Source organism: Lycium barbarum, chromosome 5, assembly GCF_019175385.1.
Source record: "Lycium barbarum isolate Lr01 chromosome 5, ASM1917538v2, whole genome shotgun sequence".
Lineage (NCBI taxonomy): Eukaryota > Viridiplantae > Streptophyta > Magnoliopsida > Solanales > Solanaceae > Lycium > Lycium barbarum.
The window spans coordinates 132,557,973-132,582,404 of NC_083341.1; the positions used below are offsets into that span (position 1 = coordinate 132,557,973).

The following is a 24,432-nucleotide window of genomic DNA, read 5'->3' on the forward strand; positions in this document are numbered from 1 at the left end:
AATATAATTTTGTGGTTTTTATTTGGCTGAGAGATTGTCAACGCTACGGAAAAAAACAGAAAGTCCTAAAATCTTTGGCTTAGATAATGATTGGTGAAAAATGAAATCAATATGTCTGGCTTATATTTCCTTTTTCCAGCTAAAACGACTTTCATAGTTTTTTCTTTAATTTCTACTGAAAATTAATATTATTCTAATATACTATTACACCTAATTGTTAGAAATTTCAATGGAAATTATGTCAAAAGCATCAACCTCGATTCCATGTGCTACATGTCCGTCATTAATTTCAGCAAAATCCAACTCTCATGAAGATGAAATTTCTTTGCTTACTCTGGAAAAGTTCTGTTCTTTTTATTCCATTTGCCAAACAAGCAGCTTCAACTAGTAAATGCTTTTACAGCCAAAAATCTTCTTGATCTTGTTTTGATACACGGACTGCCACATTTTATTATTATTGGAGTATATATCCTGTCTCATTAATTTTTTTTTCTTCGCATTTCATATTTGAAGTGGTGATCATATCTATTCATTAAAAGTAATCAACATATTAATTATAAGTAATCATATCAATACATTTTTATGTATCCATAGGTACTATATTAGATTTGAAGTATAAGATTTTAGATCAATCAACATTGACAAGTTTCTTGGTTAATAGACGCCGTACAAAGAATTAAGTTTTAAGGACGTACATATTTGAATTATAATCAGGACTCAGGAGGTTTCATTTGTTATTATGTCAAAAGCCACCTTTAATGGGGGCTCATTTGTAGTATAAAAGTCCGTAGCAACAAAACTGAAAATGAAATTTGGACCATTCACATTGTTATATTGACCTTGTGATATTTTCAAGAAAAAAACTACGGGGCACCGAAAATTATTTCTTCAGAGTGATTACTCAATTTAGTCCACACAATTATGTACTAGTACATATGCTTTTATAACTGTGGCCTGGTATCTCTGAATCTGTTTGCGTACATCTCGACTAATTTCACGAAATATCTGATATCTCCCTCTTGTATCAGATAACTTTGTTCCACCTAACATTGGATAGATAAAGAAATCACCTACTTACTTTACAAAGCAAAGCTTCATGTATAAGAAAATGAATATCATAGTAACGATCTTAATTATTTATAGTGTGAACGTTTGAGTTATTCCGTTGCATATATACTTCATTCTATATTAATATTACACGTGTAAAGATCATTTATTTTTGAATTCTCATAACAATGTCAAGTTATTGAAAGAATTACCTAAAGTTTTCTTCTTGGATGTAGACATGTTTTGTCATTACACAAAAGAGAGGGAAACGGCTAGTTTTGCAAATGAAAAGAAATATTTTGGTGAGACAGATGTTCAACCTACCTTCCAAAATAGTACCACATTAAGTCAATTTTGTATAATAAAAAGAGGTGCCATCACTAGAATTATAGGTAGGGTAAGTATAGTGAAAGGTATAATGAAGTACTAATAATATGGAAATTGGATGGACCTAACTTTCCAATGCTACTGTAAACTTTTTGAAATGACCTTTCAAATTTCTGTTGATCTCTTACTTCAATAGGAGTAGTACGACGTATTTACTTTTCACGATTAAAATTAATCTGGCCTAATGGAGAGATAGTTGAAGGTTATTCCCAAACGAGTCATGAAGAGATAAAATTGATAGATTATGTAAATATTAGTTAGAATATTTTGTAGTCTGCTATTTTAGGTTAGAATATTTTGTATATTTTGTAATCTCCTATTTTAGGTTAGAATATTTTGTATATTAACCAATTCAAGGAATCAAAGGAAACAGGAAAAATATTTCCTACATGGTATCAGATTAGGGTTTCTTCCTTCTTCCTTCTTCCTCCTTCCGCTACGCCCTAGTCCCTCTTTCTTCTTCCTCTTTTCGTCGCCCCTTTTTATTTTTTTCCGCCATGGCCAACGTAACTATCACTCCGGCTAAGCCCTCGTTCCACCCGGCCCTCGCGGTCTCCAATATCAAGAATCACATCTCTGGTACTCTTGAGATGGAGAACTCACAATACAGAACATGGGCTGAGCTTTTCAAAATCATGCTCGTTCTCACAAGGTCTTTCATCACGTCATTCCTCCACCCAAAAGTAAGGAGAAGCCGACTCCCAAAACTGACGAGGAAGTCGAATTATGGACGACCATTGACGCCGCCGTGCTTTAATGGATATATTCGACAATTTCGAATGATCTGTTAAACACCATCATCGAACCAGACGCTACTGCCATGGACGCTTGGGTTCACTTGCGTGATATATTCCAAGATCATCAAACCTCTTGTGCGGTGACTCTCAAACAAGAATTCACGACGACTCGTATGGAGGATTTTCCCAATGCCTCCGCCTATTGTCAACGTTTAAAGAGCCTTGCGGATCAACTGAAAAACGTCAGGGCTCCCGTGACGAATAGACGCCTTGTCCTTCAACTGGTTTCGGGTCTCACTGAAGCGTACAAAGGGGTTGGGACACAAATTCGCCATGCAAAGACGCTCCCCCCATTCACAGAGACTCGGTCTTCCCTTGTTTTGGAAGAACGTGAACTTGCGGCAATGGTGTCTCACGGGTCTGGTTCGGATATGGTAGCCACGGTCAATGACGCGCCACTTCCCTAGGACAACACAAGCTCACGCCGAGGGAAACCCAAAAATTTTCGCGGCCAAAATTCTGGAACTGGTCATAAGGGAGGCTCTAGCCGCGGCTCAAGCGGCGGAAAATTCACCGGCGGACGCGGTGGTTTAGCCCATAGCAGCGACAGTCAGCAGCCAGCAGACTCCCCTTCGCAGCAGTGGACTGCCGACCAGGTTGGCCACTGGCAGTGGGTCCTGCAGCTTCGCTGGGCTGTTTCTCCTCCCTGCCCGTACCCGACGACCTCTTGGGCTCGTCCCCCGCCTGTCCCGCCACGGAAGCAGGGTATATTGGACCCTCCTCCAGCCCAGCATCTCTACACGGCAGCAGTGGCCCCTCATGGGTCGCATGTTCCAACCGACATTGAGTCCGCAATGCACACCATGACCTTGAACCTGCCAGATCAAAATTGCTACATGGATACCGGGGACACTTCTCATATGACATCCTCGGACAGTAATCTCTCGTTTTATTTTAATTTGAGCAATCAAAATAATGGTATTGTTGTGGGAAATGGTCATTCGATTCCAATTCGTGGTTGTGGTCATACTAGTTTGCCTCCCCCGAACCCCCTTTTATCCTTGTGGAATGTCTTACATGCTCCTAAACTCATTAAGAATTTAATTTTAGTACGAAAGTTTACTACTGATAATTTTGTGTCTGTTGACTTTGATCCATATGGGTTTTCTGTGAAGGATTTTCAGACGGGGATGGCACTAATGCGGTGTGATAGTCGGGGAGATCTTTATCCAGTCACCACCATCAAATATCCAACCACCACTCCATCGACCTTTGCGGCGTTGTCCTCTTTTTTTTCGCATGATCGTTTAGGTCATCCAGGAAATTCTATTTTAGATTGTCTTAGTCTTAATAAAAGCATTGAATGTAATAAATCTAGTCATTCTAGTATTTGTCGTTCTTGCGTTCTTGGTAAACACGTTAAGTTGCCGTTTGATTCTTCTATTTCCGAAACTTTGATGCCATTTGATATTTTTCATAGTGATTTGTGGACCTCTCCCATGTCAAGTTCATTGGGTCATCGATATTATGTTCTCTTTTTGGATGATTTTTCGAAGTTTTTATGGACTTTTCCTTTGGCTAAGAAATCCAACGTCTATGCGAAATTCTTAGCCTTAAAAACCAACATTCATGCCCAATTTGAACGTCATATTAAAAATGTCCAATGTGATAATGGGAGAGAATATGATAATGGTCAATTCGGGAAATTTTGTGAGTCTAATGGGATGTCATTTCGTCTTTCTTGTCCACATACGTCTTCACAAAATGGGAAAGCCAAAAAAAAAATCCTTTCTATCAATAATATCACTCGGACTCTCCTCGCTCATGCCTCTCTCCCCCCTTCGTTTTGGCATCACGCCTTACAAATGGCAACTTATCTTCTTAATATTTTACCAAGCAAATTATTGGGTCATGTTTCTCCTCTGCAAGTGCTATACCACAGAAAGCCATCTTACTCTCATCTTCGGGTTTTTGGGTGTTTATGCTATCCTCTCTTTCCTTCTCCGACTATACACAAATTGCAAGCCCGGTCCACACCGTTTGTCTTTTTGGGGTATCCTACGAATCACAGGGGGTATAAGTGTTGTGATTTATCGTCCAACAAAATCTTTATTTCTCGTCACGTGATTTTTGATGAGAATGTTTTCCAATTTTCCAATTTACATTCTCCCAATTCACCTAATTATGATTTTTTGGATGATGGGATTTCGCCATTTTGGTTGCATCATATGGCTAATGATGCACCAGTGACCAGCCCACCCCTCGCTGCACTCGTGACCCCGCCGACTGTCCCCCCTCCCACCGTGGCACCCGTGACCCAGCCGACCGCCCCCTCACACCGTGGCACGTACTGCCACGTCCCCTCCGTTGGCAGCCGCCTCCCCTACCGCACCTACCCCTCTCCCCTCTGCCTTGGGCCAACAGCCCTCGGCTCCGTCTCTCACACTCACGCAAACATCACCCGAGCCGCCCCGTATGGTTACCCGTAGTCAACATGGTATTTTTAAGCCAAAATGTACGTTTAACTTAAATACCATGGTTACGAAATCCCCTCTTCCTCGTAACCCTGTGACCGCCCTTCATGACCCGAATTGAAAAATGGCTATGGATGATGAATTTGATGCTCTTATTAAAAATAAGACGTGGGAGTTGGTGCCCCGTCCACCTAATGTGAATGTTATTCGTTTTATGTGAATTTTCACTCATAAAGAAAAGTCTAATGGTGATTTTGAGAGGCATAAAGCCCGTCTTGTAGGTGATGGAAAGATCAACAGATTGGCATTGATTTTGGTGAAACTTTCAGTCCGGTGGTCAAGTTGGCTACGATCCGTACCGTTCTCAGTCTTTCATTATCAAAGAAGTGGTATATTCATCAGCTAGATGTCAAGAATGCTTTCTTACACGGTGAGCTCAAGGAAACAATGTATATGCATCAACCTCTGGGTTTCAGAGATCCTACTCATCCGGATTATGTATGTTTACTCGGTAAGTCCTTATATGGTCTTAAGCAGGCCCCAAGGGCATGGTACAAACGTTTTGCAGATTATGTCTCTTCTCTTGGTTTTTCAAACAGCAGATCTGACAATTATTTGTTCATCTACAAAAAGGACTCTGATATGGCATACATTTTACTTTATGTTGATGATATTATTCTCATTGCTTCCTCAGATTCTCTCAGATTCTCCATTATGGTTCTCCTTGCCTCGGAATTTGCTATGAAGGATCTGGGTCCTTTGAATTATTTCCTTGGCATTCATGTCACTTGCCATAAGGATGGCCTGTTTCTGTCGCAATGCAAGTATGCCGAAGAAATCATTGATCGAGCTGGGATGTCTTCTTGTAAGGCTACTTCTACTCCGGTTGATACCAAACCGAAGGTGAGCAGCACATCGGGTGCTCCATATGATGACCCGACTCACTATCGCAGTCTCGCAGGTGCACTTCAGTACCTTACTTTCATGAGGCCAGATATCTCTTATGCTGTTCAACAGGTATGCTTACACATGCATGCACAACGAGAGGATCATATGCATGCTCTTAAGCGTATCATCCGTTACATTCAGCGTACACTTGATTATGGTTTGCATCTTTATCCATCCTCAGTTACTGACCTCCTTTCCTACACTGATGCGGATTGGGGGGGGGGGGGCTGCCCTGACACACGTCGGTCAACGTCTGGTTATTGTGTCTTCCTTGGAGATAACTTGATATCGCGGTCTTCGAAACGCCAACCTACCCTCTCTCGTTCGAGTGCTGAGGCGGAGTATAGGAGGGTTGCTAATGTTGTCTCCGAGTCATGCTGGCTTCGCAATCTTCTGTTGGAATTACATTGTCCTATTCATAAGGCTACTATGGTGTATTGTGACAATGTGAGTGCCATTTATCTTTCAGAAAATCCAGTGCAACATCAGCGCACCAAGCACATTGAAATGGACATTCACTTTGTTCGTGAGAAGGTTGCACGGGGACAGGTTCGTGTCCTTCATGTTCCATCCCGTTATCAGATTGCCAATATTTTCACCAAGGGGCTTCCATAAGTCTTATTAGAAGATTTTCGGGACAATCTCAGTGTTCGCAAACCTCCCGTTTCGATTGCGGGGGTGTGATAAATTATGTAAATACTAGTTAGAATATTTTGTAGTCTGCTATTTTAGGTTAGAATATATTGTATATTTTGTAATTTCCTGTTTTAGGTTAGAATATTTTATATATTAATCAATTCAAGGAATGTAAGGAAACACGAAAAATATTTCCTACAAAAATGAACATTCCCTGTCTCTATGTTGGATCACAACATTAGACCATACTTAAAAATTGTGAACTAAACTATCGAAAATGGTGACATTTGATCAAAGACCTAACTTTTCGACTTAACTCGAGGGTGACGGCTTAGAGAAATGTATGTAATTTGTTTACTAAGACAATGTTTTTACATGAGATAAAAAATACGGTTTGCAAAAAGCATTCATGGCGTTTTTATTAATCAAATCAAGGCCACTCTTACCTCTAAGGAAAATACTAATTTGTGACAGAAACAAACAAGTTTGTCAAAAAATCGTAATGAATTTATAATGATTTTATGATAAAATTTATCAAGATTAATGAAATTTATGACGAACATGATGATTTGTCATAATTCAGTTACAAATTGTTTATGATAAAATTAAATGATAATCTATCACAATTTTATTACAAATTTTAACATAAACAAGGATCTATTATAATTTCGTCACAAATTTGTACACTAGATATATTGATAACAACACTTTACATGACCTACAGTTAACCATAGGATTTGGGTTCAAATTTAAAATTTTGATTTGAAATCAGAGTTTTTTTTTATTTTTATTTTTATTAAATGTGAATAAAATGTCAACTTCAACATAAAATCATGATTTGAAATCTCAAATTTTCCAAAAAGTAGGATCTCAAATTTCAAGTTGTGATTTTTTTTTTTAAAATGTAACACTTGACTCATAAATTTATATTTTACAAATAAAGACCCATCATTTAAAGTCTTTCAATAAAAGACTCATGCTCGATGCGAAGAGATTGTTCATGCCATTTGAGAAGTTTATATCAAAGAATAGTCATTTACTACTAATGTTGATTTATTGGACCAATTGATCTTTGGAAATTATGTGCATATGAAAGTTTGTAATAATATGTAATCGCAAACATTTATTTATAAAAGGAACATGAAGATATGCAATTTATTAATGTAACACCTTACGGTATTCCAATACCTTATTTATGAACTACCATAATTTGCTCATTTTGGTAAGAATGTACAAAAGATAGGGAAGTTTTGATAGTTCCCACAATTGCGGGGTTTTTATGTTTATGAGAGAAAAATACAATTTAAGTAATCTAAATTGCATATCCAAACTTCAACTTCAACTCAACCTGAATTCAAATCAATAATTTCAAATTCATGATTTCAAATCATGCCATGCTATCTCTTGAGCAGAGAGTTTTTCGGAAACAGTCTCCCTACCTTCTAAGATAGGGATAAGATCTATGTAAGTTGTATCCTTCTCAAGCCCCATATTATGAAATTTCACGAGTACATTCTTGTTGTAGTATCTTGTATGATTTGGAATCATATCAGAACAGCCCTAAAAAAGCCGTATTCAAAAAAAATTTCCCCGCTCTAGCCTTATCCAACTTTAGCAGAAAGTAGGGGGCAAGTTGTCCATGCAGGCAACTTTTGATAAGTTAGTGCATGAGGCGGCTTCAACTATTTGGGCATGTTAATTAATGACGTCGCTGCAACTTGTTACTCATGCCAACCAAAGGACAACTTATAGAAAGCTCAATATTGAACAGAGCAGACTTTCACTAAAAAAATATTATTGAATCTTGCTTTCTTGCACACAAACGTTAATAGATTTCATATATCCTTAAACACATACATGATAATGGTGACATCCTTCATGAAGGAGCTAATTTAGGTCATATCATTTATTTAGAGACGACAAACAGGCTAACACAAAGACTAAAGTCTAGGCACCATGTGCATAATGTTCTACTTTACCTCCTGATCGTTCGTGTATTATCTCTATAATATTAGATTGTTTCAATTAGAAAAGTCATATATATTTGCGTGGCATCTTATAAAGAGTAAAATGAAAAATTTAAAATTAAATTATTATTGATTATATAAAAAAATGTCATTCTCTTTTAGAGATAGACTAAAAAAAATCACATAAATCGAGACAAAAAGATTCACGGCATTGGGCCCGTGCCAGCGTAGTACTCTATATCCAATTGATTGATGTTCTCAAATTTTAATTGGTTGATTACTAAGTAGTAGTAGTAGTAATAATTAGGATTACGGGACGTCAATCACAGTGGGAATCCGTGAAATGGTGATTAATCCCATTCCGTCATTATCATCATGTGCTTTTTGGACTTAAATGATGAAAACTTACACCAACATTGACCTCTTCTAATTTCTATATTTTGTTCCCTTTTTAGATAAGCATCTATGCAAATTGGCAGTGGCAATCTATAAAATATTAATCTTTTTAAAACACGTGAACAGTTATTCGTGCATGTAAAAGAAAAAAAAAAGTAGTTATTGTATAATCAAAAACTCATTCTTAAGTAAAAGCAAAAAGTGGTGGATAAGGAATTTTGTTTAAGTTATGAACATGATCTTTTAAAAGCAAGAAAAGTATATTAAAATACAGAGGCCTTATTCGCACCGGACGGCTTGGGACCGGAACGATTTATCCATAAAGGATCAAAGTGCCCGGACAAGAGATAACTCAAACAATGGTCAGATTCGAGATATATAGGATTGCATTTAATTTTATTTAATGCCCACGATTTTAGCCATGTAACTGCGGAAACAAGCAAGAATAACGAAGGCAGTCCACTAATTTATCCTGTAAATCCCCCACTTCCTCACTTTTGTAACCATCTGAGTCCACATGAATACATGTTGTTATACTTGCTACTTATTGTTCTAATTCTCACAGTTTTTTATCATTGCATTTGCTCGTCGTCCACCCGCCAGAAAATATATTAAGCATCTTTCTATCTCTTCTTTTATCGATTATTTTGATTTGGTTTAGCTGTCTTGTTATGCTCGTGTTTTTATTTCAATTACATTCATATTATTAGGGACTATATATTAAAATTTGGATTAATTATGCTGCTTGTGACCTCATTCTAACTGATTTGAATGGTTGGCCTAATAAACAAATTTAGGTGTCAACGTTAGTAAATCATCAGACAAAAAGTTACTTATCTGGCTTAGTGGTAATCATGCTGTTAGTGATAAAAAGGTGACTATTTCATATCTTAAAAGTTTAATCATGCTGTTTGTGAGTATTGCATATCTTAAAAGTGCAATAAGTAATCCGATATAAAATCATAAGGGCTTGAATTAAAAATATCTTTTAAATAACCAAAATTACGACAAAATATAACAGTTTTTGCATTTTTTTTTTCCTGATTCGATTCCTATCAATTATACTCTTTTTATTTTCTTTATTTCCGCAAGTAAATAAATTCCATCTAAATGTATATATACTCGAGAAAATGAAATGACACTTTTTGGGCGATGTGGCATAGCCCAAGGACCATATTAGTGGAGTTTATAGAAAGCATATGTATATATTGATTAATAGTCTGTTTGACCAAGCTTCTAAAATCAGCTTATTTTAAAAAGTACTTTAAAAAAAGTATTTTTCAAAAAAGTACTTTTGACGAAAAATATTTTGTGTTTGACCAATTAATTTAAAAAACACTTTTGAGTAGCAATTAGTGTTTGACCAAGCTTTTAAAAAGTGCTTCTATGTGTATTTTTCTCAAAAGTACTTTTAAAAAAAGTGCTTTTGGGCAAAAACTTTTTTTTAGCTTCTGAAAAACTGTTTCTGCTACTCCCAGAAGCACTTATTTTCTCTCAAAAGCTTAGCCAAACATTTCACTTTTTTTCAAATAAGCACTTATTGAAAAAATAAGTACTTTTGGGGGGAAATATAAGCTTGGCCAAACAGGCTATAACTCTAGCTTGTTGATATATTTGACTCTTTTTCATTTTTCCATTTTTTGTTTTTGTTTTGGTGAGTTGATAAATTATGGATGGTAGTGGGATCAGTAATTAAAATTTGGTAGGAGATTATCTTACTATGATACAAATTGATCTCTCTCTTCCTCAAAGCATCATAAATAAATTGCTTGCCAATCTTTTCTAATTTCGGATTGCAATAACCTTAAATTTGAGTGATTCTCAATATTATATATTACAAGAAAGAAGATATGCATATGTATAAATTACAACTATAAATTACAACTAGGCACTTGAGACTTGACACGAGTTTGTTGCGCCCTTTATTGGATATGGCACAAATTACAGCTCATGATCACTTAACTTTCGTTGGTTTATCTGATGCGTATTTCTTCATCTTTAATCTCTCAGTCTAATGGAATGTTTTTACTTCTAAATTTACAATTGAAATCTTAATAAAAGACCACCAAAGGATATGATATAGCGGATGAGACAGCTCCTCTCTTAATCAGAGGTTTCAGGTTTGAGTTCTGGGTAAGGAAAAATCTTTGATAGAAAGCATTTCCCCCCGAATGGGGCCCTACGCGGCGCGAATCAGGATATAGTCGGGCTCTAATGTTGGTACCAGACACTGAGTGAGATTTTAAAAAAAAAAAAAGAAAAGAAATCTTAATAAAAGTATTTAATAATATATATATTAACTTAATGTTTGGTATTCTATAACACATAACCATGCTTGCACAAAATTATCCTAAAATTCTCATAATTCGGGGACTTCTTTAACCAACGACGTATCAAAATCCTATTTTGTTCATTTTCAAGTTATGATCTATCATATAGCAAAATTACTATTCATATATGTGACACCAACTAGTTTGGGATGAGCATTTGCAATTTACCTTATTTTTCGGTTTGACTTTGCTAAACGATGGCCTATAAAATTGTACTATTTGTCAACATGCATGCTTCAAACGAATTTGGAACTTTATTGTTACCTTTCTCCAACATAAAAATTGTAACATTTTATGATGAAAATTTGACTCTTGTTATTTGTTTACAGGTTTGCAAAACATTGAAGGACTATAACGCTTTAAAATCAAGGTAAAAATGATAAAGATGATGTGTTTTTTATATTCTCAAGAACCCGTAGAAGAATGACTCAATGGGATTTAGGTCCCTCTTCTTCCTATATAATTGTATTTTCACCTAAACTAATAGTATTAGCTGACTTTTAGTAACTTAATTATCCTACAAAGTCAAGTGTTCATACCTTTTACTTTTTCTGATTTTTAGATGTTCACACCAATGTTACAAGAATGAGTCGACAAGATTTAGATAGTAGTTTGAATTTCTCGCTTAATAAATTTCTTTTCATTTTCAAGAACTAATCTTTTTATTCTATAGACAAGAAAGTGTAGTGTAATGACAAAATTACGTGTCTACATCCAAGGAGAAAAAGTTGGTTAGTAATTTTCTTTCATTCTGTTCTTGGTTATTCGAATTCTAGATAAAATAAATGTTTTCTCAACATACTTCATTTAAAATAAGATATGCGATCAAAGAATAATTCACATGGCAAATAGTTCACACTGCACATTAGATTAATATAATAATTAAGATCATCATGATATTTGATTTTCCAATGAATTGAAGCTAAGTTTTGTGGATTTGTTCTCAATTGGACAATTGAGTATTTTCTACACCTCCTATATATAGACTGATAAAACTAAAAAAGAAAAAAGAAATTAAAGTTGCATCTTTTGGAAAACTTTAATTGACTCTAAATACATTATTAGTATAAACAATTCATTTATTTCAGACAATGTGCTCCAAAATCGGAAGCTAATACACTGTATTTGAAAGAGAAACTTAAATAAAACCTCTTTCTCGAACGGTGTCCGTTATCCGTTTTGGGGGTTGACTTTAAATTTTTCGTTGCGTACAACCCATTAAAGGGATAATTGCACTCCTTATCGGGATATTTTCAATTTCCAGGATTTGACCCTTGATTAGTGAAACTTAAAAATGCTTGAATTATATTAAAGCAAGAACAAGAATATATTTAGCTGACAAAACAATTATTTGTCAAAGTTGTTTTTCTTAGCAATAGAATGAAAATACCAGCTTTTTTCAAAGTAATCGAAAAGAATTAAGATCCATCCTTAGGACGAAAGCCAAATTTTGCTAAAAGGGTGGGACATACATAGCACATGGAATGCCTAAACATCGAGGTCGATAGTTTGACATAATTGCCATTGAGATTTCAAAAAATTAGGTTACATATTTGACGTTACACATTATTCATGACTTGCACTGAAATTATGGAGCATTTTACTAATTATGTAAGAAAATTTATAACGAGATTTCATTGTCAATGGACTTGTATTCTAATGATCGACCAGTCATGATCTAAAATCTTATATCGGTAATGAATAATTTCACGTTTAACTAAAATCTTTGGTTTGCTTCATGAAATGAAGAATTTTTTTATAAGAGCGTTCCTCATTTCGGAGGACTTATACGGTGAAATATGAATTAATTAGTCGGGCCGGTAAGTACACATGCTAGCAAATGGTTAAATCCAAAAAAAAAAAAAAAAAAAAAAAGAATGATGCATTTAATTTTTTGGAACTATTGTCTCCCTTGACGAAAATGATGCATTTCATTTAATCTGTTGCTAACTATTTCTAGTGTTTGTAGTTTAAAACCAAACCAAATTAAAAAATGAACAAGTCATTTTATGTCAGTTCGTTTGACTTTTTGGTTCTGATCCAATTTTGAACCATTCACACATAACAACGATACTTATAATAAGAATTAACTGGCAGAAGGGAAAAAAAAACAATTGCAGTATCATTACGCCGATATTTTACGGATAAACATCAATGATATATTTGATTCACTAATCAAGATAACTTCTACGAGATGTTGTAACTTTTTATTTCATTTCATAATCAGGATCGACATCAAGTTGGACCATAGGCAGTAGCGTCATCATATTCAAAACTCATCTTTTTGACGTAACCAGAAATTCTCAGTCGATCAAATTTTACCTTTATGTACGTAGTATGATTATATAATTTTTGCATTCATAGTTCTACGTGCATTAAATGATTAATATTATAGGTTGCCTTATCCTCTCTGCATACTTTGCATGGAAACAAGTTATAGAAATACAAATAGATCCATAACTGGCTTGAGCTGAATTTACACGGGTTAAAGGCTTAATCAATAAATAAGCTATGGTCCAATCATGAGTTAAGATCAGCTAAACGATGAGTTATAATTCAATTCATCCAACTCTTACAAAATTTTAATTCCTTATGTGGTCGTTTGGTTTGAGGTCAAAATAGTCCCGGGACTAATTTATACCATCTGTTGGTATTATTTTATACCATCTGAAAGATGGTATAAAATAATACCAGTATAAGTGGGTTAAGAAGGTATAAGTTGAGTTATTCCAGCACTAATTTTTATACCACGTTTGGTACAAGGTATAAAATAATCCCGGGATAAATCTATACCTTATACCAAACGTGGTATAAAAATTAATACCGGCATAACCCATGTTATACCTTAAACCAAACGACCACTATATGTTTTGTTATAGTTTATTTAATTACCAAACAAAACTAATAGTAATTCTTTATATATATATATATATATATATATATATATATATATATATATATATATATATTCGACAAGGTTACTCATGGGTTAATCTGGGCTATATATATACTTAGCCGAAACCATCACAACTTAGAAATGAACTGAATTTAAATAGGTTAAGATAGGGTGATTTACAAGAATGACCTTGGAGATCTTGAACTTTTGACTTCGCTTTTCCCATGGGCAAAACTTCAAGTTTAACAAACTTAATTTTGACCTTGCCCATGAGGCAAACAGAGAGGGGAAGGGGGTCAAAAGTTCAAGACCGCAAATTAATCTTTGAGGTCATAAGGTGTAATTTTCTAGTTAATATGTGCTGCGTTAATAAATGAGCCAAAAAAAAAAAAAAAGACCCAGCTAAACTTAAAACTTGTTAAATGAATCATTATTTCATGGATAAATTTTTTAATCATCCAACATAATTAAATTTTTAATCATTTCTAACCAGTGTTTTAAAAGGCAGGGCGTTTTACATACGTCTCGACGAGGCGTAAGCCCCATGGGTATTTAATTTTTAGTATTTCTTAAAATAATATAATTACAATAAATATTTTTAAATAGGTAAAATTACATAAAAAAATAAAAGAAAACTGTAAATAAATGATATATACATATATATGTGTGTGTGTGTGGCGCGCTTGATCCTAAAAAAAAAAATGATCAAAGCAATCCATTATACACTGCTTATAACTTGTAATTATATATAACATAATTTTACAAGTATAAACAATACAATGAAATAAAAGATATTATGAAATGCAAATCAATTCTAACATTTTAACTTTCAAACACGGAAAAAAACATAGTTTCTTAAAACACTATTACTATCATACTATTCATTTTATCTCCCTCTAAGCAAATAATCAATAAAATTTATCAATATTACAATTAAAACATAACTTCTTCATGAATAAAAAATAAAATTATATGATAATTTTGATACATGGGACTTATGACCAATGACAAGTGAAAATGTACAATTCCGCTATGTGTTTTTTTTTTAAAATTAAGTGATATTCACCCTCACGACGTTCTCAAATAGTAAATATTCAATACTACGACTTGTTACATGAGTTACACCCAATCTTCTATTTCTATAGATGAAAAACTATTAAGTATCATTATTTTGTTAAACAATTATGAGGGTGAATGATTTTAATTAAGGAATTTAAAATATAATTTGTGTAGGAACTGTTAGGCGAGCCCTGGGCGTTGGGCGTTAGACGTGTTTAGGGCATACGGTTGGGCGCTTAGGGCATAAGCCTCATAGGAACTAAGCCCCGCACGTTAGCCCAGGACGTTTTGCCACTGCCCTGCCCCGAGGCGAGTCCCGGAGCGAGTCCTGACACTGCCTTTTAAAACAATGTTTCTAACACGTAAAGACAAACGGTCAAAAAAGCACACGATGATAACGGAATGAGAACTCTTACTAATTCACGGATCCATACCGTGATTTACGCACATCTTTTTCATTAAGCAATCCTAATAGTAATTATTTGATTAACCAATGAGATTACTTTAATTTTAAATGAGGTATACGCTTACCAAATTACGTTACTACCGATAATCGCTCCCCGCAGTTCACGGGCTTGTTTTTATTTTACTCCCCTGTTCACTTTTACCTTTCTACTTTTTACTCTCCACGTTCCTTAAGAATTAATAGACGACGTATTTATTTTACTATAATACCCATATTAATTGATGTATAATTTTAATGGACTTGGAAAATGATTTAGAAATTAGTAATTAATGTTAAGGGTAAAACAAGAATTTTTTTATCTTTCTCTATTATGCTAAAGTGGACAAGTAAAAGTAAACTGAGGGAAGTAACTATTTGTGATAGAATATGAATGAGAATATGATCGAGTACTGAAACGAAGATTTGAACTATTGGAATTTGGAGCTGCTGCACAATTGTGTAAAGACAGAGACAAGATTTTAAGCTTATTAGTTCTTGATTTTATTTTTTCGGTGTTACAGAGTTATGAATTAATACTATGTATATATTAAATGAATTTGTTATGGTAAATACATAACTTGAACTACACTACTTGCCTGCGTTCTACTAAACCTGCTTCCTAATAAAGCAAGTTGTGTTTGGTAGTGTAAATCCTTAATGTTCATGTTGTTTTAGCAATCACGAGTTTCTTCTAGAAATCGCACTCAAGGACGTTATTACTTGTTACTGGTTTTTTTTTTTCCTTCTCATATAGTGTCCTACATTCATTTTGGGGCTCCAATTAATTTAAATTCATGTTGCCTTAAAACGGAAAACACTTCAATTGAGATTTCTTCTGTACATCTTGGGACATGAGTCTCATGATATATAATAAGAAGCATGTTGATGTCACAATTGGCTTATAAAATGACCAACATATGTAGAAATTGAAGGTTCCAAAATCCGAACTTTGCCTTTTAATGGGAGCATTTGTTGTTTTCTATGCTTGCAAATGAGCAACGCTGTCCAATAGATAACCAAAAGGAATATGACAAATCAAGGTATTCTATTATTAGATTTAAAAAATAAAAGAAAGACCACAACTTGCAAGACAAGGTAAACAAAGAATGAAACAAAACACAAACATTTTATCAACCTTTTGGGAAGTTTACACTTCTAGTTACTAAGTGTAACTACTCCTGAGTCGTTTTGAGCCTTTCACCTAGAATTTCTCAAAATACTCTTCCCGAGGTTGCTTTGTGTATTTATGACTTGCAAGGATGGATGGTACGGTTTCCGAGTCAACCGGGCGAGTTTCAAATTGATTTTGATAAGTTTAGGAGTTAAAGAAATGGAGATGTTTGACCAAAGTCAATATCGGGGGTAAATGTATATATTTTGTAATTTCGCCGATTCCATTAGGTCCGGAATGTCATTTATGACTTAGTCGAGACTTTGGTTTGGGTCTCGAGGAGTTGGGTGTGATTTGGATCCTTGGTTGGAAAGTTGAGTTTTGGGAGTTGACCTTGGTCAACCTCGAGCCAAGACAACCACTTTTGGGAAATTCGAGTGTGCGAGCGAGTTCGTAGCACGTTTATGATAGGAATGCATATTTTGTTTGTGTCCGGGGAGTCCCGGGTGTTAGATCGACTTTTGGAAGAAACCAGATTTTTTGGTGTTTTAGGCATCCGGTTTTCTTCTTCGCTTCACAGGAGGTGGGGACCAGGTGGGCTCTCGTTTGCATAGAGGGTTTTGGGTATGGGCCGTGTTGGTTGACCCATCGCGTTCGCGATGAGTTGGGTCGGGTCACTGATCACGTTCGCAAGGCTCTTTCGTGTTCACGAAGAGCATTTTATACTTGGACAGATTTAAAAACTCAATTCGACTTTCATTCTTCATTTACCCATTTTAGAAGCTATAGAACTCGAAATTGAGAGATTTCAAGTGCAAAGCCCAAGTTTCTTCATTGGGTTAAGATCTAAACCTTAATCTAAGTGATTCGCAATTGATTCCTTTATTTAGTTTATGCTTCTACCCATGATTTCCAAAGTAGAAAATAAGGATTTTTCTGTACATGTGTTTCATGAAATTAAAGGTTCATTTGGGATTAGAACTTGATGATTTTTAGGATATGAATCTAGACTATGGGTAAGACGAGTTTAAGCTTAAATTTCAGTTTTTCCCTCGTGGGGTTGGGGTTACCTTTTTGGTCTATTTTTGGGGTTTCGGACTATAATATTATAATATGGGTGTTGTTGGATTTGTATAACCATGGAGATTACTAATTTGACCGTGTTGGACCCGTTTTCACGATAACATTACCATTTTGACCTTCGGGGTTTGGAACGGGATTTTAAATTGACTTTTTGGACCCGATCTTCTTATGTGGCTTTATGGGTATTGTTAGACTCGTATTCTCACGTAAATACCATATTTGAATGGAGTGGGCTCGTTTAAAGCCTGAGAAGAAGGGAAAGGCTGTGAGTGAATCTTCGGCTTCAGATTCACGGAAGTTGAGACTTACTAGGTCCTTTATGTATTATTATGTGTTGGTTAATATAATTAAGGGGCGTAATGGGGAATTGGGGGTCACGTACTTTTGAGGTGACGAACACTTGTGCGGGTAGCGGTGTATCTGTATGGGTAACTAAAATATGAACTAATTATGGATTGTGATGGAGGTTATGTGTGTAGCCTTCGGACCATGGGGAATGGTGGATAAATCCATTTAGGTTCGTATGATTGTTGTTTATTTGGGATATGATAGCCATGATTGCTTGAGTACTTGTGAACATTAATTTGAGTTGCAGTCATCACTCTACACCTCGTCTTGAAACTATGAAAAAGACACGCATGATCGATATTGAATTTTTATGATGCATTCGCATAGTGTACGCATATCCATTTCATACATTCATGATATTATTGGCATTGGTTGATGAGAAACAGGAAAGGTGCCTTAAGGGCCGGATACTCGATATGGTACTTGGAAAGAATGATGATGATGATATTACAGCCAAAAGCTGGGACCTAATAGGAAATTATTCCGGGTGGATATATGGACCCCATGAATCCTACATGGGTTACGTGAAATCTACTGTAGGAGCGTATGTATACCGGTTGCATATGGCCATTGCATTGCGTACATTTCATTTGCATTGCATATCATTTATACTTATTGATGTGTTTTTTGTGCCATATGTGTTTTGGATGATATAAAGATGAGATCTTTAAGGCTTATTTATTCTATGGTATGGAAAGACTGAATCTTGCTAGCATAATTCCTTAACTAGTGTAAAGGTCGGATCTTTGTAAGTAACTAGCTTAATTTGATGGAAAGGTGGAATCTTTGTGGGTTTAGATGCCCGATTGGGTAAAGGTCGGAACTTGTGCCTATGCTTGCTCTAATTGAAGTAAAGTTTGAAACTTTATAATGAACCTTGGAAAGTAATGAACTTTATAACTTGGTTTTGTGGTAGAATCTAGTGGTTGAATCTCTTATAACCTGTATAATTTAAATAACTAAGCAAGACGAGAAGTATCGGAAGTACCAACCCTCGTCATCGCAATAGTTTAGGGTCGGTCAACGATGTTGCTGGGTACACATGCTTCCCGTACTCACTCTACACTTGCTACATCTTTTATGTGCAGGCACGTTTACAGATTCGGGTACGAGTTGAGCATCTTGGTTCAGTGATTGTTTGGGGAGCACTATCTTGGATTCCAGGGTGAGCTGTTAATGCCTTCCACCGATTCCTCTCTATCCCTATTTTCTGTCTTCCTTATTTCAGACAGTATTGTATTAGTTTTTAAGACTTGTAATCATATTCTAGAAAGCTCTTGTACTTGTGACTTCCAGGTTTTGGGGGTGTGTTGTCTTAGATTTATTTTTAGCAAGCTATTAAGACTATTTCGGTACTTTGGAAGTTTCTTTAATTTACACATTTACTTATGTTTGTATTGCTTTGGGTTGGGATTCGCCTACGGGTAAGAATAGGTGCCCTCACGGCACAAATGAGATTTTGAGTTGTGACACTCATATATGACAATTACATATTTAGGTCCTTGAGATTTTTAAATAATCATATTTAACCTTAAATTAGTTAAATCTTCATTTTTAATCCTTCCGCTTGTAAATCTTAATATACAAATATAACAAATTATATTAACGTTTATCATCCGATTATATACATGTTACGTTAGGTTTGTAATGCTATACCATTTTGTTAAGGTATAAAATTTTGAAAAAATATATCTAAATTTAACATATTTCGTACATAAGGAGATAGGATACACACATTTTAAGAAATGGAAGATTATATTAAATATACTTAATTAGTATATATACAAAAATCAAAATTAGAATTTATCAATATCTCACGACCCGAAAAATGCTACTCCTAACTCTCTATTCTTTTCTAGATTGTTAAGTCAAATTTAAGTTATATATATATATATGCACCATCACTGTAAACAATGTCTTACATTATTATTAGGTTATTCAAAAAATATTTTAGGTAAGCTTTCATAAGAAATGCAAACTGTAATCTTGAAAAATAAAATAGATAGTGTAAAATTATGTTACTCTAAAAGTCTTTAAAAATGGGTCCATATTTTATAAATCTACACTTTCTTTGACCCAACCCCTTAACATACAACTACCGGTTACCCCGTCGTCCTTATCTTACACCAACTCGGCCATTCATGCTCTTTCTCGTGTCAAATCCTATTAAAAAGGCTTATAAATAAAACCCAACACAAGCCTTTTTCATCATAAATTTCCTTCTTATTTTTGGTGTTAAATTCACAAAGAAACAGCAAAAAGAAAAGAAAAATACTAATGGGGAACAGTCTTGGAGGAAAAAAGACAGCAAAAGTGATGAAAATCGATGGACAAACAATGAAATACAACACACCAATTTATGCCAACGAGGTACTAAAAAATTATCCACCTTTAGTCTTATTAGAATCTGAAGAAGTAAAGCATTTTGGGATTAGAGCAAAGCCATTGGAGCCACAACAAGAGTTAAAGCCCAAAAGGCTTTATTTTCTGGTAGAATTACCCAAATTCCCGGAAGAGAATAATAAAAACACGAGGAGGGTCCGGTCGGGTATCCAAATGAGTGCGAAAGATAGGCTCGAGACACTAATGCTAGCACGGAGATCCGTGTCTGACTTGTCAATCATGAAGCCTGCCAGTATTATGACTGAAGAGTGTTCATCTTATCATAATAATAGCTCTGCTTCAGCCCCACTTAACAGTGGTGGGCCTCAGGCCCACCCCATGAGGCTGAAGTTGAGGCTACCAAAAGCGGAGGTGGAGAAGTTGATGATGCAAAGCAAAGATGGGAGTGATGTTGGTGAGAAAATTATGAGACTTTGCATGAACAACAACGGTGGAAGTGGTTTGTTGATGGAAGAAGAAAGTCCTAAAAATGGAGGAATAATTAAGAAAGGACTCAAATCACGAGAGGTATTGTTCTCTTCCTTAATTATGAACATGCGTGGATTGTTGTTTTCTTATAAATATTCTAAAGTTCTGCTTAAAATATAACGAATTAGTAAATCTTACAGTAAAAATTAGTATAGAGTTATATTAAATTACATTCTTTTTACTGGAAAGTTGACTCAATATACTATAAAAGATTCGCTAATTTCCAATAGGAAATTCCAGCCCGTCGAAAACCCCTTATACTAATGAGCCAAATTTCGACTTCATTGGAAATTAGCGATTCCGGTTGATTGAGTATCTGAACTTTCACTATATTGATATATATTTGATTTCCTGCTTTATAATCTCCTTAATTATTTTCCCTTTTGAAACAAAATTCGGTGAACCATAGGTTACATAGATTAGAGCTCCATTTTGATACGAGTTACGTTTTGGTGAAATCATATTAGTCAAAAATAAAATAAAATGAAGGTGTTGAATTTACACGTATTAATTAGAATTAGAAATGTTTTCTCAAAATAGACGTTTTAATTTTAATTTTCTCATTTGACATAGCCAAAGTTCATAAGGAATAACGATTGAGTTAAAAAGTTTGAATAGAGTAAATGTCATTTATTCAAGTAGTGTGTACTCGAGAAAATGGAAGCGTGATGGAGAGGAGTCGAATTTATTTCACGAAATGGAAACACGTTAAATTCACAAATTACATCATCGATTCGGTTTAACAAAATTACATAAAGCGTGACACACTTCCCTTTTCTGGAAATTCTATTTTCAAGAATGACAGCTTCTGTCTTACTAGGTGTAATTTCTTAAATTTTTAGCTTTCAATCAACAATGTCTGCTGACTTTAACAAACGCTGCAAATTATTTTTGATTTTCCAGAAACAACGCCTATGTCATACTTTAATAAAGTAACTAACATCTATTTATTCTCTATATTTAAAATATTTATGCATAATATCATGAAAATTATTGGTTAACTACCAGTTAGAAGTTAACACTTTTGGTAGTGTAACAACCAGAATAGTTTACATAAAACACCAACCTGAAAAATGTAACTCATAATTTAGAAAAAAAAAAAATTAGTTGAAACAGATTATTTACCCCATGATAACGTAATTCACTATGATGTCAACTTTGTTGTTACAAAATGATCTTGAAAAATAAATTGATTATGTTTAATCTCCTTTAATTTTTCCTAACTTATTTTTCTTATTTTTAATGGAATGCAGAAACGTGTAGGATTCTTACCTACAACAGAAGGGGAGATTCAATTAGCTGTGGCTGCTTCTTAAGAAAAATGGGAATTGGAAATTTAAAAAAAATAAATTCTATAGCTTTTGTATAGTGTACAAGTGCTCTCCTAATTCAGTGGCTAACTTCTCTGCTACTTATTAGTACTACTAATCATGTATTAGTCATTTTATAAACCACGATTATGAAGCTTTGAATGAGATTATATGCCCTCAGTGAATTATGTGAGATGGCTTTGGAGAGCTAAACCTATAGCAGTTAGGGACTTATTATCTATTTGTTTCATTCTTATCCGACCATAAATTTTGCACGATCTCGAATATATTAAAGCTCTGTGTTTCGTTTCCTCATGCAAATGATTAACCAAAGTAAAGGGTCCAAATGTCACCACCCAACAATGATGAAGATATGATTTTTGCCCAGGGACCTGAGTACACTTACTGTATATTATATACATAACAAAATGTTTAACTTTATACATACACTTGATTTCTGGGCGAAGGGGTTTCGGATGCTCCTCTAGCTCCGCCCTTCCCACTCATCATCAAGTCCAAAAAACACACGTATCATGTGAACTTATGACCTGTCTTATATAAATATCTTTCACTTTTCTCCCTACCTTTTCGACGTGAATAAGGTGTCATTTCCACTCCTTATTCATAAACTTATAGCATAGAAACTTGTCATTCTTTCTCATCTCTTGTGTTGTACCGAAGCAATCATTTACGTTTCTTATACTACTAAATAATGTTGCTTAATTGGTTGAGAAACTTTTGACAGTGAATAGATTACTCATAATGCATGCATCATCAAGTATACGAAAACTAATACACTGCTTAAAAGGTACTACTATCTAATTAACAAGAACAAAAGCTTGGCTGAGAAAAGCTTTTCTCTGTTGTCAAGTTGTTGCTTAATACTGCCATTAATAGAGTGAAAGGACTAGGTTCGTTTTCCCAAATTGATGAAATTCTTAATTCAATCTTGATAAGATCGTTAGGATGTTGCTGAATGAATGGACATGGCACATGGAACACCTGGACATGGAAGTTGATTGTTTGACATTGCACAATTAATTGTCATTGAAATTTCAAATATATTAGGTGCAATAGTACATTAAGATAAATACACATCAATAATTTAATTCAACGTTCAAGATAATTTCTATGAGATCTAGAAAATTGAGAGCCGCTAAACTACCACATCAATTTGGCTCAAATTTGATCACATCTATGAAAAGACTTTTATAACCTTTACATGTACAATTTTGAATTAAGATGAATTTTAGGAGGGAAGGATAGGAATGACATTAACTTAAGTATAAATTATTAAATTTGTCTTAGATACCCATGTAAATTTACTATGCTACCCTCATTTGGGCCATTGTGGCCAACATGGTAGAAGAGTTTATAACTTCATTATCAGAACATCAACTGAGACCATAGCTGGTTAATTAATTAAAGTCGTATTCAAAAACCATGTTGACAACGTAAACAAAATTCTCTGTCCACCACTCTTTACCTTTGGGTGAGTATGATTACATCGTCATATCTACATATATTAAAAGCACAACAATGTTCTTTAAATGTTGAACGACCAATTTGCCCTCTACCTATAAGTAAATTACCTCATATATTAAATAAGAACTAATTAAGGCCATCCTAATATTATATCAGTTTCGCTGGAAAAATGCACATGTAAGTCGGCTATTAAATTAAGATCCCAAATTAAATAGTAATTTATGCCTTTTAGTCTTCAGAGAACTGACAAGTCAAGTCTCTTCCTCTTCTAACATGAAGTGTCCATGTTCAGTAAACATTAATTTTCAGTTACATTCCATTTACTCTAATTTTACTTTCACGTTTTTGCTCTTTGGCTTTTCATTTTCCTACTATAGTACTCCCTCCGGATAAAAAAAAAAGTTCACTTAGCCATTTGCACACCCCTTAAGAAAATACTAACTCCGAGACAAAAATAGGTAATTTGACTAAACTACTCCTAATTAAATAGGCATTGGGATTTGATCATATAACACTTAATAGGGGCAAATATGAAAAAACAAGGTTAATTCTTTCTTGATTTGCTAAATGGACTCTTTTTTTATCCAAGAAAAAAAGGCTAAGTGGATTTTTTTTTTTATCCGGAAGGAGTATAAGTTTTTAAAATGAAATTACAATGTAAAATTTTCAGCTATAAATAGAGTGTATGTCATTTGATATCATTTGTCCTTCCCAAATCGTCCAATTTCATGAACTCGACCAAATCATTTGGGGTAAAGTTGATGGGATACGAAAAGAGCAAGATATTAGAATTTATTTAAAATTTTGTAGTCTTATTTTTCTATTGTAAAAGTTAAAAAGCTTTGTAAGCGTCAAAATTAGCGATTTTATCTAATTTTGTGTAATATAGAACAATAATATGG

General features: G+C 34.5%; 2 protein-coding genes across 2 annotated transcripts; both read left to right on the top strand.

Moving 5' to 3' along the window:
* The first annotated feature begins 2,254 nt into the window (after positions 1–2,254).
* LOC132639837 (uncharacterized) lies at positions 2,255–2,638 on the top strand. The gene has a single exon (XM_060356234.1). It carries the CDS (start codon positions 2,255–2,257, stop codon positions 2,636–2,638), a length of 384 nt encoding a protein of 127 aa, XP_060212217.1.
* Positions 2,639–19,940: 17,302 nt separating this feature from the next.
* On the top strand, positions 19,941–22,210 carry LOC132641619 (uncharacterized protein At1g66480-like). Its single transcript, XM_060358660.1, has 2 exons — positions 19,941–20,774; positions 21,989–22,210. The coding sequence occupies exons 1-2, from the start codon at positions 20,142–20,144 to the stop codon at positions 22,049–22,051; spliced, it is 696 nt and encodes a 231-aa protein (XP_060214643.1). The 5' UTR covers positions 19,941–20,141; the 3' UTR covers positions 22,052–22,210.
* The last annotated feature ends 2,222 nt before the right edge of the window (positions 22,211–24,432 follow it).

Excerpts from the sequence above, each read along its gene's own strand:
- LOC132639837 (XM_060356234.1), top strand. The coding sequence starts at position 2,255 with ATGGACGCTTGGGTTCACTTGCGTGATATATTCCAAGATCATCAAACC.
- LOC132641619 (XM_060358660.1), top strand. The coding sequence starts at position 20,142 with ATGGGGAACAGTCTTGGAGGAAAAAAGACAGCAAAAGTGATGAAAATC. Across the intron at positions 20,775-21,988 it reads AAGGACTCAAATCACGAGAG|AAACGTGTAGGATTCTTACC; the intron begins GTATTGTTCTCT and ends AATGGAATGCAG.